A 15,452-nucleotide genomic window follows, 5' to 3' on the forward strand; every position below is an offset into this window, starting at 1 on the left:
TACAAATCTGAATCTGGTTTGCCCCATTTACCGCTGGGTTACCCATGTAGTAATTCAAGTGGAAGTCAGCTGGATGACATTGATAAAATATAAAATCTCTGCCATTCATGCATCTGATCATTCAAGGTGTGTGATCGTTAGCTTCCTGTGTTTTGACTTTCATAGAGACATGTGTTTATGGCTCCACTTTTCTGAGCATTAGTTTCCTCCACTGCAAAGTGGACTTGATAATAATATATACCTGGTATGATGAAGCAAGAGAGCACTGCAATTAGGAGTGATGGCCTGGATTTAAATAATTTAAATATTTAAATAATGATACCATCATAGAACAGCTATGAAACCTTTGGCAGCGAGCTCGTTCTTGCTAAACCTCAGTTTCCTAATCTGTAATATGGGGATGGTTAGACCTCCTAAACACAGTCTTCACAAGAACAAAATAATCCATTGAAAACACAACAGTGCCTGGAACCTAATGAGAGCTCAAATGTTAGCTATTCATATCATGTCTTATAGCTTTAGGGATTAAATAAGAAAATTCCGTTTAAAACACAGATCATCATTCTTAGAATTTTGTAAGAACACAAAAAGTGTTAGCTATTAATATCATTTCCATACATGGTCATCACTTCACTATGCAAACTACTGCGTTTGTGTAACTCATTTCTTCTACTGTAGCCTTGATCTGTGATTTAAATCTTGCATTGCTATTTTGCTTTGTATATTTTCAAGTCTTGCCTCCCTTGCCAGAGTGTAAACTCAGAGCAGTAGTGTAGCCTTTTGTGTCTAGTGGATGCTCTCCCTACAGTTAATCTGATTTGGCGTACACATCATTCTATTATTCTTTTTTCTTTAATATTTTATTTATTTATTTATTTGAGAGAGAGAATGAGAGAGAGTATGAGAAGGGGGAGTGTCAGAGGGAGAAGCAGACTCCCTGCTGAGCAGGGACCCTGATGCGGGACTTGATCCTAGACTCCAGGATCATGACCTGAGCTGAAGGCATTCACGCAACCAACTGAGCCACCCAGGCACCCTCATTCTATGACTCTCCCCCCCCCCCATTCTATGACTCTTAAGTAGTTTCTAGAAAAAGTTTAAACTTTTGGTAAAATGAAAAGAACGATATTGTTTATTGTGTCCAATCAAAGCGTCACCAAGCTTATGGAAAGAAAGTCATCTGATTTCCGTATACAGAAACGACTAGCTAGCTGAGAGTCAAATCTTGTTCTTTGTTTCCTAAGACACCATTTAAGTTTACATTATTATTATTATTATTATGTTTATAAAAAGCCATGAGGGATCTTGTTAAAGCTCTGGATATTCTTTTCGTCTTGTTTTTGATACTATATCACAATTTTCCTTAAGAAATTTCAACATTTTGATTAAAAATATTTAGATACTTTTGAGTTGCTATTTCAGTTCCGTCAATGAATGTGAGTTAAGTGTCCCTGCCTTAAATCCATCCTCCACATAGCTACAGTGTAACTTTTCTAGAATGTGACTTCTCTACCTAGAAACCTTTCATAGTTCCCCAGCCCTCACAGAAGAATGTCCAAATCTTCACCAACCACATTGTCCAGTGCCCATTCCCACCTACTGCTATGGAAATCCCCAATTTCTAGTTCCTTTCTTTATATTTTGTTTTGGTGTTTGTACATTTTTAAAATGCTTTTCTCTCTTCCAGGGATGTTTTCTTTTGGTCTGAGTAACCTCTACCTATTTTTGGTGACACTCCTGAGGCAACAGCTCCTCTAGGGAGCCCTCTCTGACTTCCCTCCTAGGTTAGATTAAATGCCCCTTCCATTGTACCTGATGTATAACCTCTTTCTCTAGAGCATTCCATGTTATATTCATTAATTCAATAACTATTTCTTGAGTACTTACTATGTGCGAGGTATTATTTCAAACATGAAGGATATGTTGACCTCCACTCCCCCCCAGAAAAAAAACATCACCAGCGTGCCTGGGTAGCTCAGGCAGTTAAGAGTCTGCCTTGGGCTCAGGTCCTGATCCTAGGGTCCTGGGATCGAGCCCCTCATCAGGCTCCCTGCTCAGTGGGGAGTCCGCTTCTCCCTCTGCTCCTCCCCACCCCCCGCTCCTATGCTCTCTCTCTCAAGTAAATAAATTCTTTTAAAAAAAAATCATCACTTTTATGGAGCTGGAAATAAAGCAAGTAAGCAAACATACATGATGTTAGACGGCGTAAGTACAATGGAGAGGTAAGGTATAGGGAATTCCTGGAAGGAGGGATATAGGGGTTATAGTCTTAAATGGAACGGTGAGGGAAGGCCTCCTCAACCTCATCTGAATCCAGACTAGAAAAAGGTGATGTGGGGAGACAATTCCTTATGGATTTCTTGCATCTTTGCATGCCTTGTCAGCAAGGTACTAAGTGCCCTATTATATTTGCCATGATATTTGTTTAGTGAACAGCTTTGTCAGGTAGAGATAGTGTCTCTCTTTGAAGTAAGGGGAAATTTTTCCTTCTGTCCAGTACATTAAAGATATCTCCTTCTGGGGCAAAGAGCAGTTCTTTTTTTTTTTTTTTTTTTTTTTTTTCATTTCATTATAAATAAGATTTGGGTTACCTGGGCTCAGGGTTCCTCTTCTCCAGTGCAATACTGAAGGTGTCATCTGGCCTTTTCCATGTTGCCAGAGAGAATTGGGGCTTGGAGAACTGGCACAAACGCTCCCCTTCTGGCTACTGCTCTTGCTGCATACTAAAGCCCTTTGTCTCTAGCCCCAGAGCCTCATGTCTTCTTGCCAGCCTCCTTGAGATTGGGGTAGGCTGACTTGTTGGCTTGCAAATGGGGTAAAGTCTCAGACTCTTCACAGTTTTTGACAGTGAAATGCAGATATCTGGAAAAAGAGCATTTAGGACACAGGGAACAGCAGGTGGAAAGGCCCCGAGTCACTTGCCATACGTGATATTTTCCCTCTTAAAATTCTCTAACTTCTCCAATAACTATAAAGTTCTTAAGGACGATCCATCTTACTCATCTTTGTATCCCTAGTAAAACTACTAGTACATAGCAAATTCTCAATAATGTTTGTTGATATTAACAAGAACAAATAGTTGTCCCTCAGAAATCAGAATGTTTCTTTGGCAGGGATCTACTGGTACCAAGTATTATTTCCTTTCTTTCTCTTTTCTCATTTAGAGAAAGGCACATGATAGAGAGGCGGAAGAACTGAATTTGGAGTCAAGCTGGGTTTTCATTCCAGCTCTGCAGCTTACTAGCCTATAACCTTAGGCTACTTACTTAAACTTTCTGAGTCTCAGCTTCCCTGTGTATGAAATCACAATAATAATCTTGTCTTCTCTGTCTTGATGCTGAAGCTGAAAAAGCATAGGGAACATACTAAGTGCTCAAGAAATATGTTGTGCCATATAGAGTGCCAAACCCAAGGTCGGGTTCTGAAGTTCATATCTATTACTATTATTCAGTCTTTGCTAGCTCCCCATCTGAAGGGGAAATGAGAAATCTGAGAATTTTTAAAATCATTTGGAAGAATATGAAAATTGAGGATGGTCTGCATTCTGAGATTTCGTCTAGATCATTAGCCATTTCCATTCATTTAGCAATAAAACACATTTGCTGAGATCTGAAGTCCTGTGGAAGTTAATGAGCAAGTGCTAGAATCTGCCCTTGGGGTTACCTCTCCTATTCTCTTGAGCTCCCTAGTTCACAGGTTCAGTGTAGTCTGCAGCCAATTATTGTTTTGAGTGGAGGCCTGCCAGCAGCATTAGGTGGAGAATTTGTTGCAAAGTTGGGCTTTGTTTTCACTTTGGAGCATGCAAGTGGGAATTGTGGTGGCTTAGGAACTCCATACCACAGTTGCAGAAATCTGCAAGAGTTCCTCAAAGCAGTTTGACATGGAGTTTTTCTGTGTTGAGAATCTTAGTCAATGAGTACCATGAACTGGTCCATCATTGAAGTGGCTTGGGACCTTCCCAAATATGGAAGAGCAGCCAGTGTGATGAGGAATCTTGGGCTGTTCATTTTTGGTAGTCAGGGAACAAAATGGTTTGTGTTCCTCTTTGTATGCAGTGAATGATTCATAGATTTTCTTAAAAATCTTTCCCCTTGCAGTGCCTGGGTGGCTCAGTTGGTTGAGTGTCAGACTCTTGGTTTTCCCCGGGGTCATGATCTCAGGGTTGTGGGATTAAGCCTGAGTCTGGCACTGGGCTCAGTGGGGAGTCTGCTTGAGATTCTCTCCCTCCCTCTTCCCTCACCCCTTCCCCACATGTATGCACACACTCTATGTCTCTGTGTCAAATAAATAAATTTTTCTGGGGGAAAAAAATCTTTCCCCAATTCTTTGTTCGTACATTATTTGGGTCTGTGGCACTCTGTGGCAGTGAGGGTAGCCGACACCGTCCCTCATAGGTGATTCTGCTGTATGTGGTTGTAGACCTTACTCTGAGAAACATTGTGTGCTCACTTGGGCAGTACGTATGCTACAAATGGAATGGTGCAGAGAAGATTAGCATGGCCCTGTGCAAGGAGAAACATTAAGAGGGAGAAAACAGAGTTGCAAATGGACAATTACACGGTCATATGTTAAGTGCTGGAACTTCCGGGGAGGAAACAAGCAATGAACAGGTGTTTTTGTCACAAGCATGGAATACAGGAGCACGCTAATGAGAAGGTATAGCCCATCAGGCAAGTTTTGTGGTGATCTACAGTTCTAAGGACAGCTGTGGCCTACCTGCCCATCTTTTTATCATTTTTTTTTTTAAGTTCAAAGAGCTGCATAGTCTTCACTGTATAGAATAAATGATGGAAGATGATTACTTGTCATAGTCTTCACTATATAGAATAGATGATTGAACTTGATCCTTAGAGTTACCTTAAAACAAAGGGGAAGGAAAAAGGAGTCTCTTATTAATAGAACACGTGGACTGGAATTAGAGCCAGAAAGTTAGTTCTAGGTCTTGGTGATATCTCTTATAAGGCAGGCGTTCTATATATTCCATTCTCTTTTCTTTCCAGTTGGCTTTCTTCATTCATTTGTGATGTTTCCACCTTCCTAGCTTCAGTGTGCAGACTCATACCCACTGTTTATTGGGTGGTTCTATGTATTAAGTGCTATGTAGATATAGCTCTACATTTCCTACAATATGTACTATGGGACTCAAGGCTCCTATGACTCCTTATGTCCTTTTTGTTTCAACTACTACTTCTACCTGCTTTTCCTCTTAGTAGTTTGTAAATTTTTGAGAATAAAAATTTGTTTGACCCACCTAATGTTTTTGTCATACCATGGCATGTGATAGATTGGCTGCCTTCATGTCACATTCCCACCCAGGTCCAATCAGTTACCACCACCGCCTACCCCCCCCCCAAGACAATCATCTAATGCTGAGCGGGTGTCAATGGTGGGACAATTTCACTTATACGGGCTGGGGACATTAAGAATTAGTAGTTTATCAGTCAAAAAGCTTTTATTTGTCTATCACATACCAGGGTACATGTGTGAATATTCTGATACCAGACTAGTAGCTCAGAGTTTGCTATCTGGTGTTTAAAGACCCAGGTTTGCACACTGGTACCACCATCTAAAAGTTGTATTATCCTGGACAAATGACTTTCTCTGAGACGTTTCTCCATTGGCAACATAGAAGATATCGCATGGCTCTTCCTGGGGATTGAGAATCTCTTGGGTGTAGACGCTGCGCGAAATGTTTGAGCTCCAGGATGACTGAGTTACCATCCTGGGGAGTTTTGTTTGTAGTCTAATAGCAAGCAGTTCAAAAGATTCTTTTGGTAGGGGGAGGGGGGAGGAGGTCCTGCGTACTGCAGGACCAGCCCTCCTCTACCAGTTTCACTTCTGTAAACTTGAGATGGAGCACAGGCTTTGCTATTCAAGAGTTGCCTCAAGGCTGCAGGTGGTGGTGGACCTAATGAGAAACATTAGGATGGAGAAAAGACTTTCAAAGGGATAATCACAATGCTCCTTGTTAAATGCTGCAGAGTGGCTTCAGTAAGCCCAGAAAGACCAGAGCACAGAGAGCTTGTTTATTGTGTTAATTTTATTTCGCTGTGATGGGGCATCAGAAATGATTAGGTTACTGAGTGACAAGTTCAGATTTGACTTTTAGAAGGAGGACTTTGGTTTCAGTGTGAAGAACAGAATGATGGGGGTAAGAAGGACTGCATGGAGACTGGGGAGGAGGCGGTGGTCCTAATGCAGGTCAGCTGTGACAGGAAGTGACAGAAGTGACTATTGGGATACAGCTACTGGGATACAGGTGGAGTGCCAGGATGGCCAGAAGACAGGCTCGGACCTGGGTGGGGAATGCAATCAGATGCAGATTTACGTGGAGAATGAGGGAAAGCAGTAATGAGTCTTAGGTATAGCTATTAGAAAAACTAGTGAACAGTTGGAAAAATGGAAATCCAGCTCAAAGGGGAGATTAAGTTTTGTTTAGAAGTTTGTAAAAATCTGATGTCTGGATGATAACTGAAGACACGAGTGTACAGGAGAGTTCTCAAAAAGAAACTTGGAGTGAAGAAAGGGGACATAGAATTATAATTTCAAGAAATAGGACCCCAAGAAATACCACTATACAAAGGATAGGCAAAGAAAGAGAAGCCATTTTGAAGGAGTTTCAAAAAACTAGCTTAGAGATGTGTGAGAAGTTTGGTGACAGTAACCTTGAAGAATCCAGTATAAAAAACATTAATAATGCTAAGTGCCATTTTTTTTTCTCCCGTTTACCACGTGGACTAAAATGGTTTGTTTCACTGCCTCCATGTGCAATAATATAACTAAAAACAACTGATAGAATCATTCCTCTGTCAAATGTCAATTCAATGCTGGGGATAGAACAGGTAGATGTTTTTTTATCCTATCATTAAGTAAAGCTTGATTTTTACAGCACCTACTTTATGCTTGGTACTGAGCTAAGTGTGGATGATGGAGAGGTGGATTGGTCTCTGCCCTCACCAAGCTTACTTTAGTTCTAGCATGTGCAAGTTATGTCAAACAAACATCACAGATACTAAGTGATTGTGCGGCAAGAGTCTGACGTCCCTGTCTCAAGGGAGGATAGGGTGAAAAGTGTCTCAAAAAGAAAACATACAGTATAGGAGACCACACTGATTGGGAAATTCAGAATAGGTGGGCATTTAATACAATGAAATACAAAGAAGTACAACAGGTTTTACTATAAAGTGCAAAAGAGCACTAAATCCAGGTCCTAGACCTACTACCACCCCAACTAGGTATCCCCAGGCATGTGCCTTCACCTTCTGGGACATGGCTCTGTTCTCTAGGAACTTTGGAGCAGCAACCTCACGCTTGGAAGGATGAAGGGCGGCCTTAGCATACCCTTTCCCCACCCCAAGCAGCCACTTGTTCCAGGTACTTCCAACAGGTGATTTGGAAGGCTCCCAGAGAGCCTGAGCCAGGAGTAAATAGGAAGGTTAACCTTGCCTCCCCATGCTTCGCAGATGTGTGGGGCCAGCTCCCGTTCGGTAGCTTTGGGGGTTTTGTTTTGTTTTTGACGGGATCAGATGGTTCATTTCAAAAGAGGTAAAGAACTATGTCATATTTAAGAGCAAGATCCTTGGAATCAGACGTGCTTAATTTCTGGATCTGCCTCTTGTCCCCTGGGTGACCTTCGGCAATTTATTCCACCTCTCTTAGCCTCGGTCTATTACCTAAAAACTTAGGATAAATATACTTACCTCATAGGGATGTGGTGGCATTAAAGGCTAATGTATCCAACCCCCGGAGCACAGTGCGGGGCACACAGTAGCCGGTTAAATAAAAGAAACCTGTTGGTCCGTCGAGTGATTGTTACCAATGACACCGAAAAGAAGCAACGGACGCACAAACGGCGGTCCCCTCCTTCTCAAGCTCTGCCCGGCAGAAAGCCGGCGTCCCAGGACTTAAAGGGACATTGGAGGGAACGTGGAACGGTGGGACCCCGTAGTCCGTCGCATTGGTGATGGCGGTGAGAGCTGGGGTGGGTCGCTGTCCCCGGCCACGAGAAGGTCCGAGGGACCTCACCCCCGGCAGGGCCGGTACCCGAGCCGCGAGCCGGCTCTCCGGCCCTCGGCGTCCGGGGGGCCGGTTCTAAGGCGGGAGCCAGGGCAAGAGAGGAGGGGCGACTGGGGGAATTTCCCCGCCTCTCTCGCTCCTTCCATAAATCACCGCCGCAGCGGCCGCGGCCGCGCCGGGAAGTGCACGGAGCCGGAGTGCAGCGTGGTGGCACCAGACGCCTCCCTTTCCCCCCACCGCTTGCTTGCTTTCTCTCAGGTTTTTTTGTTTGTTTGTTTTGTTTTGTTTTTGTGTGTGCGCGCGTGTGTTTTAAGCCTCTCCTCTCTCTCCTTGCTCGGGTGCCTGCCCAGCCTCGCAGCTCGGGCGCCGCTCCTCCTCCGCCGGTGCCGCCGCCCGTCTTCGCCGCCTCCGCCTCGCCGCGCCGGGACTCGGGGGAAGCGAAAGCTCGGCGGCTCGCCGCTCCCACTGTCAGCCCCGCGGCCCGCGCGCCGCCACCCTCCGAGACCCGAGCCGCGCCGCGCCGCGCCGCGGGGGCCGCGCCGGCGCCGGGGTCCCTGGAAGCTCTCGGGCGGCCGCTTCCTCTCCCGCCCGCCGCCAGAGCCCGGCGATGGTGGCCGCCCGCGCTCCCGCGCTGTAGCCGGGCGCCCCCTAAGTTTGGGAGCCGCCGCGGCGCGCGGAGGCGTTTGCAGCAGGGCAAGAAAGTTTTGCGGGGTGCGCCGAGCGGGCCCTGGGCGCACCTCCCGTTGCTCCCTCCCCGCTTCCCGGCGCCTTGAGCCCGTCGGCGGGGAGTGGGGGGAGGCAGCATGGCCCGCGAGCCCGAGGAGGAGGAGACGGCGGGGGCGGCTGCCCTGGCCCGCGGCTGCCGGGGCTCGTCCGGCCCGGCTGGGGCCCGGGCGCGGCGGGCGCCCCTCTGGCTGCTTTGCCTGGGCGCGTGCTGGCTGCTGGGCGCCGTGGCCGACGCCGACTTCTCCATCCTGGACGAGGCGCAAGTGCTGGCGAGCCAGATGCGGAGGTTGGCGGCCGAAGAACTGGGGGTCGTCACTATGCAGGTAAGTGGCCCCTTTTGCGCCCCCCGAACTTGCCAGGCATCTTGCCTTTTTCCTATGCGCAGACCCCGGTCCCATTCTCCAGTACAGGTCCCACTGACCACGCACAGACCTCTCTGGTCTGTACGCAGCCCCCTTTCCGCCAGACGCCTCTACTCAGACCTCCCTTCACCCCCCGACTGCACACCAACTCTTTCAAGCACACAGGTACCTCTCCCTTTCTCCTCTGCAGAGGCTCCTGCCCTTTGCACGGAACCCACTCTACGCACCCCCCCCCCCCCAGCTCCTTTATCTCAGCGAGGGTTCAGTGGTTCCTTAGAATCCTCTTCCCTAATTTGAACGTATCCCCCCCCCCCCCCCCCCCCGGCTCAGTCGTGTTTTCACCCTCCTGACCCTGTAAACTCCCCTTCGTTCTTTGTGTACCCATTCCGGGGCAGCCCCGCCTGGCTTCGACGATTTTCCTCCCCTATCCCACGCCCTTGACCACCTCCCTGTGTCCCCCAGACCAAGGCGCATGGATGGGCGCCGGAAAGGAAGGAAAGCACCGCAGCGTGCGCAGCTGCTCCCGGACCACCTAGGTCCCGGCGGAGAGCGGCCTCGGTAGTGGACTCTGAGGTCCCTTTCCCGGCTAGGGTGCATTGGGGGAGGGGCTGGCCTGGTAGATTCGCGACTCCGGTTCCGTGTGAGGGACTTTTCTTACTGCTTTCCGCTGTTGCTTGCTGTTGTTAGCGCACTCTCCGCTGTATGATTTTTGTTGTGTGTGTGCTTTTGGGGAGGAGGGTGGAAAAAGGGGGAACGGTGAGTGGTGAGTAAGGTTTCCATTTCTCTAGAATGTTTACCATGTTGGCCCTCCCCAGTGGAGGAAGGGGCTTACAGAAAGATTGTCCGTGGCTAAGAAGGAATCCTGAAGGTGATACTAGTAACAGTAGTGAAAATTGCTCAACAGCAACCACCTGGAGATTCTACCCTGCCATTATTATTATTATTATTAGGCCAGAAAGGCCCAGTCGATTAGGAGAGGTTGAGGTGACCTTAAGAGTCTGAAACCTTTGCTATAACATTCTTCCGTTAAATAACCTTATTCCCTTGTGCATTCTAACAACAATAATGGTGATAAATGTGGTCTTCGAAAGAGCGAAGTTTCCAGGAATGTGCTCTCGGAATAGGTTTCTGATTTCGATTCTACTGTGACCACCCTTCCACCTCCGACCAGGGGAGGTGTTTTGAGTCACTTTGGGATTCAGGTTTGCGATGTCTTCCTCCCCCCCCCCCCGCCCCGCCCTTTAAAGCCTTTCTCCCTAGGATGCCTCCCCCCTCATCCCTGAGTCTTCTCTCAGAATGATAGAATTTTCCTAAAGCCATTCCTTTAGACCTTTTCCACAGTAGTGAAAGAGGTTGGGCTTTTTGTTTTGTTTTTAGGTGAGATTGAGGAGATGGTTTGCTTGAAAGGTAATTCTGTATTTGCAGACACCCGGCCACAAAGTGCAGTAGAGTCGGATATTTTGTCATTTGCATAACAATAGACCAGTCTTTAGGATACATCATTTAGTTGCCCTTTTCTGTGGAGGTTTTTCAGGTTCAGGTTCTGTTAGCCTTTTTCCACATGCGTTTTCTGTTGAGAGTTCTTAGGAGCAAAGTGACTTTTAGAGGAAATGGAACTAAAATGTTAGGAAGGAACTAAGATACCCCCCTCCTCCCAGTGGTGAATGTTTCAATTCAGAGCCCAAGCAGTTATGTTTTTGCATATTGACACCTTTTTAAATAAAGGACGTCTAATATGTTTGAGTTTCAGACTGTTTGTAAGATTAGGAGGCATTTGTTACCTTCACCCCATCGCTAGGACTGGACCAGGGGTTGTAAGCACCCCCTAGCCCCTTCCCTATATAAACTAAGGACTTGGCTTTTTCTAAGATGGTGACAGCAGTTTTACTGTTTCTCACCCGATCCTTGACAAAAGGTGAAATTGGATCCCAACACATTGTCATTCAGGTAGGGATCCAAAGCAAATGTACTTTTAAAAGGCTTCCCTGTTGAAAAGGAGACACTTTGGAAGAAAAGCTCTGATCTGTGGGGGGTTGGTACCCAAATGGCCCTGTATCTCCTCCCTACTGGCCTCTTTCTAGCACCTTTGCAACCTCATTGTGGAAACTGGCCTCCTGGGGACAGGGTTTTGTCTGGCAAAATGTGAAGTGGCTTCTCTCCTTTTTTGAAAGGAGAAGCACATACTGTATTTTAATTCCTCTCCTTGAGCTGTACATTGATCTGCCACTTGCCTCCATCTGGGAAAATTGGGGAAAGGGTCTCTTTTTAATTTTGTTAGACTGCCAGCTTTTGCAGGGAGGAATACTTGTAAAATGAAATCTAAGGCGGGTTAGATTTTTTTTGGCCCTTAGAACAAAGATTTGGAGCCTCACATTTTCCTCTGTAAACCTCTGGGATTTGTTCAATGGGTCTGAAATTACGTGGGTTTAGGTATTTAAAGTGCAGATTATAGAGTCCTCCCTTGTGGAATGTTGGATTTTATAGCCGTAAAGCTATTCTGTCATTCAGAGGTAGGGTAGCCTCTTGTGGGTGTTAAGGGCGGGCAGGGTCAGACTTCCATATGTAGATGGAAGGGGGTGGGGAGAAGATGGGCAGATATGAGGGGTTCTGGGGAGAGGTTAGGTCTCTTTGCAAGGAAGAAAAATATTCCCGCTCAGTTAAGGATCATTTGACCTTGGCATTTGGAACACAGTGCAGACCTTTGAGGAGAGCACCTCATTGATGAGAAACTTTCGGCAGGTCAGTTTACACGTAAAAAGCCTATTTTCAGACTTCTAAATAAATCCCTTCTGCTGCAGAAATTCTGCAAAGACCATTTTTTAATTTTGAGAAATTGCGAAGCAGCCCTCAAATGGGGCCTGTTGCAGCATTTCCAATGGCAACACACACTGCTCATGGGAGGTAGCAAGGGGTAATTTTTCAAAAACAAAAATCAGGCCTTCTTTCAGTGCCGTAGTTTCCCGTGGCATAGCTGTTGTGCTTGCTGATAGACAGCCCTTCAAACCGTCTGCTCTGCCTTAAAGATTTTCTTGGAAAGGTTTTCTCGTGAAGTCTGCTGACTCTTGGGTTGGGTGTTTTTTGTTTGTTTTTGCCATTCATTTTTGGTAATGGACAAAATAAAGATCTTTTTTATTAACATATAATGTATTGTTTGCTTTGGGGGTACAGGTCTGTGAATCATCAGTCTTACACCATTCACAGCATTCAACCATAGCACATACCCTCCCCAGTGTCCATTACCCAGCCATCCTATCCCTCCCCCCCAATTCCCCAGCAACCCTCAGTTTTTTTCCTGAGGTTAAGAGTCTCTCATGGTTTGTCTCTCTCCCTGGTCCCATCTTGTTTCATTTTTCCTTCCCTTCCCCCCATGACTCTCTGCCCTGCCTCTCAAATTCCTCATATCAGTGAGATCATGTAATAATTGTCTTTCTCTGATTGACTAAAATACAAAATATTTTAAAGGATTTGCACACCAACTAATTTTGCCAGTGCTCTGGGAAAGCTGCTACTGAATAATACCATCCCCCCCCCCCCCCCCCGACCATGGCAGCAGACATCCTGCATCATCGGCAAGAGTCAAAAACCTAATCCTCATCTCCTTAGGTGTCTAGTGGAGTGAAGCCATCAACAGTGAGATGTGGGGAGCAGAGTGGCTATAGCAAGGCAGATGGGTTTCTGCCTATTTGCTCCTGCAACAAGTTTTTATCAAGCAGCATCTTGGAGTGGAAAGGACTTGACTTTGACCATTTGGAGGCCTGGGTTCAGCTCTGCTACTTAGAAGTTGGGCGATCTTTATCTGCAAGACTGGGGATGGTGGTTCCTCCTAGAGATTGGCTCGGTGAACTAAATGGAAATAGTACACGTGAAGGTGTTTGCTCACTTGAAGCTGGGGCTGGGAAGTGTTGGCGAATGCGGTGGTTCTTAAATGGAGAACTATTAATTGAAAGCTTACTGTGCACAGAACCCTATGCTAGGTGTTGAAGGGATTTACAAGGAGGTATTTGGCATAGCCCCTGGAGGAGTTTGTAATCCAGAGGAGGAGGGAAGATTGCTCAGGGAAAATGGTTAAATAATAATGTCCGCTTGTGAGAAGGCCTATCTCGCTCTGGCAGCCATTTCACCAGGCACTTATAAGGCCCATTTAACATTATATGACAATACAGGCTTCTTAACAGCAAGGGCCTGGCACCTGGCCAGTGTGCCTGCCTTGATTGTAGCTCTAACACAGCTCTGCTGGGCTGGGCATAGTCACTGTGAACTTGACAGACACACCAGCAGGTTGGTCAGACAGCTGCTGTTGGGGCCTGGAAGGTGGGGGTTGGGAGGTGGGGTGGGATGGGATGGGGCAGAAGTACCAGAAGCACACACTAGAGCTTAACTCCAGTTGGAACAAGAGCAGCATCCAGGACAGATGTGACTTTAGGAGCTGAAGGGCTCAGCCGGGCTGAGGTGCTGTTTGAAAATCTAAAGCGAAGTTGGAAATGGGCGGCTGCTGTTGAAAGTTGAAAGGGGAGGCCTTTGTAGGTACCAGGACAGCATTGCCTAAAGGCATTGTTCATTTTGCATACATTCAGCAAGCTTTGGGCAGGGGGCTTCTTGGCAGTGAAGGGCCGTAGGTTAGACTTCGCTGGAAATATAAGGAGGATGCCGCTCAGAACTGATGATGGAGACCAGTAGGAAAAGACACGTTCTGATCTGGGGGCTGGCAAGAGGCAGAAGCGGTGGAATGCACAGAGAGGTCAGTACTGAAAGTCCGTCTCAAACACGAAGGCTGACCAAATCAGGAGTTCGCTGAACAGTTCTCATACCCTTTGGTGGCACTGGACAGAGTAGTGGGTATCCCGAAGCCCTGAGTAGGAATGGGCAAAGGCTCTTGGACCTCTTCATATGGCATCTTAGCTTACTGGCCGCCACTCAGGAGCTTCTGTGGTTATTGGACTCAAGCATCTTGGTTTGCAGTTATGTTTAGGTTAGATGTGTATTTTTTCCTAAATCCTGTCTATTGTACCAGGAACGGCATACTTCAGGATAATTGAAATGTGTGCTTAAGCATTATTGAATGGGGGGAGAAATCACCTCTAATTGCAAATAATGTGGTTTTAGTCTATGCCCTATGTACAGTATAAGCGCTAGCAGGGAAAACTGCCTTACTCTCTCTTCTGAAATTGAGTATTTGGAGTAGAGGAAAACTGACCGTTGATAGATGACTCTGAGTTGAACTTGGTAAGAGTGAGCCAAGGAAAAGCATGTTGAATGACTTCTGGTGGACTATCCTTGTTGTGCTTAATACTCTGTCCACTTCCTCTCCACTAATACCTGTCTTAGTTGGCATCGAGCCTGTGCTTCTATTTTTCCTGCCAGTCGTGCTTGAGTCTGGAGGTGTGTGGGGGAGGGGGAGGGGAGGGTTTCACACTTTATAACTTGGTGCTATTTCTGGTTGCTGCTTGAGGAGTTCCTTCCTTGAGCTTAAGTGGATGAGCAGACAGGAACCTTGCAGAACTCTGGAATTCTGGTATTATGTGCAGTGGGATTTATTTTGGATCTGCTTTCACCTGGTGTAAAAAAACACTGAAATTCAAAGTAGGAAGGGACAATAGAAGCAACAGTTTTGACTCAGCCAAGTATATTCACGTTGACTTTCAGCATGTTGTTAAATTGCTCTGAACATTAGTGTCTTCATGCTGCATGCATTATAGTGTTAATGACTGGAAATAGGTATTAAAAGATAAGTGTCTAGCACAAGGTCTAACGTAGGAACAGTTGGTAAATGGAAGTACAGGACTGTCTTTTTAGTGTCTGGGCACAGAACCTGGAAGGAACAAACATGTAGCTCCTGAGCCTGAATGACAGCAAACTCAAGTCTTCAGAAGCTGCAGATTTCAATGTGGTCAGTCCTTTGTCCCAGGAGTTGCCGAAGTAAGGTGTACAGACCTAGGGATGTGGTGCACAACCATCCTTTGGGGTTCTTAATAGTATGGACTTTTAAACTTTTCATTACAAAGATTTGGAGGAAAAAAACAGAAGAATAGCATAACAGTGCCCACATACCTCTTACACAGCTGAAACTGTTAGCAACTCCTGGTCAGGCTACTTTTCGCTCTGCCTGTGTCTGCACACCACCCCCCCAGTTATTTTTGAAGCAAATTCCAGATCTCCCCTCATTTTCATCCATAATACTTTATTTTTTTAAATCCAGAACATTTTAAACTGCATCCTTAATACTGCATTTTAAAATATTTATAAGATACATAATGGTATACTAGTATATGGAATTTACAATCCACAGATAAAGACAAATATTTGAAGGTTATATACTTTAAGTGTTTTATGGTGACATGCCTGAGATTT

At 46.0% G+C, this 15,452-nt stretch overlaps 1 protein-coding gene and 1 non-coding gene across 2 annotated transcripts in view; both read left to right on the forward strand.

The window, feature by feature from the left end:
* Nucleotides 1–4,441: 4,441 nt before the first annotated feature.
* LOC122901588 lies at nt 4,442–4,547 on the forward strand. Its single transcript, XR_006383584.1, has one exon. It is a non-coding gene; the product is annotated as a U6 spliceosomal RNA (small nuclear RNA).
* A 3,994-nt stretch (nt 4,548–8,541) lies between these two features.
* The window catches only part of CACHD1 (cache domain containing 1), a 206,981-nt gene continuing 200,070 nt past the window's right edge, over nt 8,542–15,452 (forward strand). The window contains exon 1 of the mRNA XM_044238376.1: nt 8,542–9,065. Within this exon, the coding sequence (XP_044094311.1) occupies nt 8,820–9,065 (246 nt within the window). The 5' untranslated portion in view covers nt 8,542–8,819. The remainder of the gene's footprint in view (nt 9,066–15,452) is intronic.

Source organism: Neovison vison, chromosome 2, assembly GCF_020171115.1.
Source record: "Neovison vison isolate M4711 chromosome 2, ASM_NN_V1, whole genome shotgun sequence".
In the NCBI taxonomy this organism is placed as follows: domain Eukaryota; kingdom Metazoa; phylum Chordata; class Mammalia; order Carnivora; family Mustelidae; genus Neogale; species Neogale vison.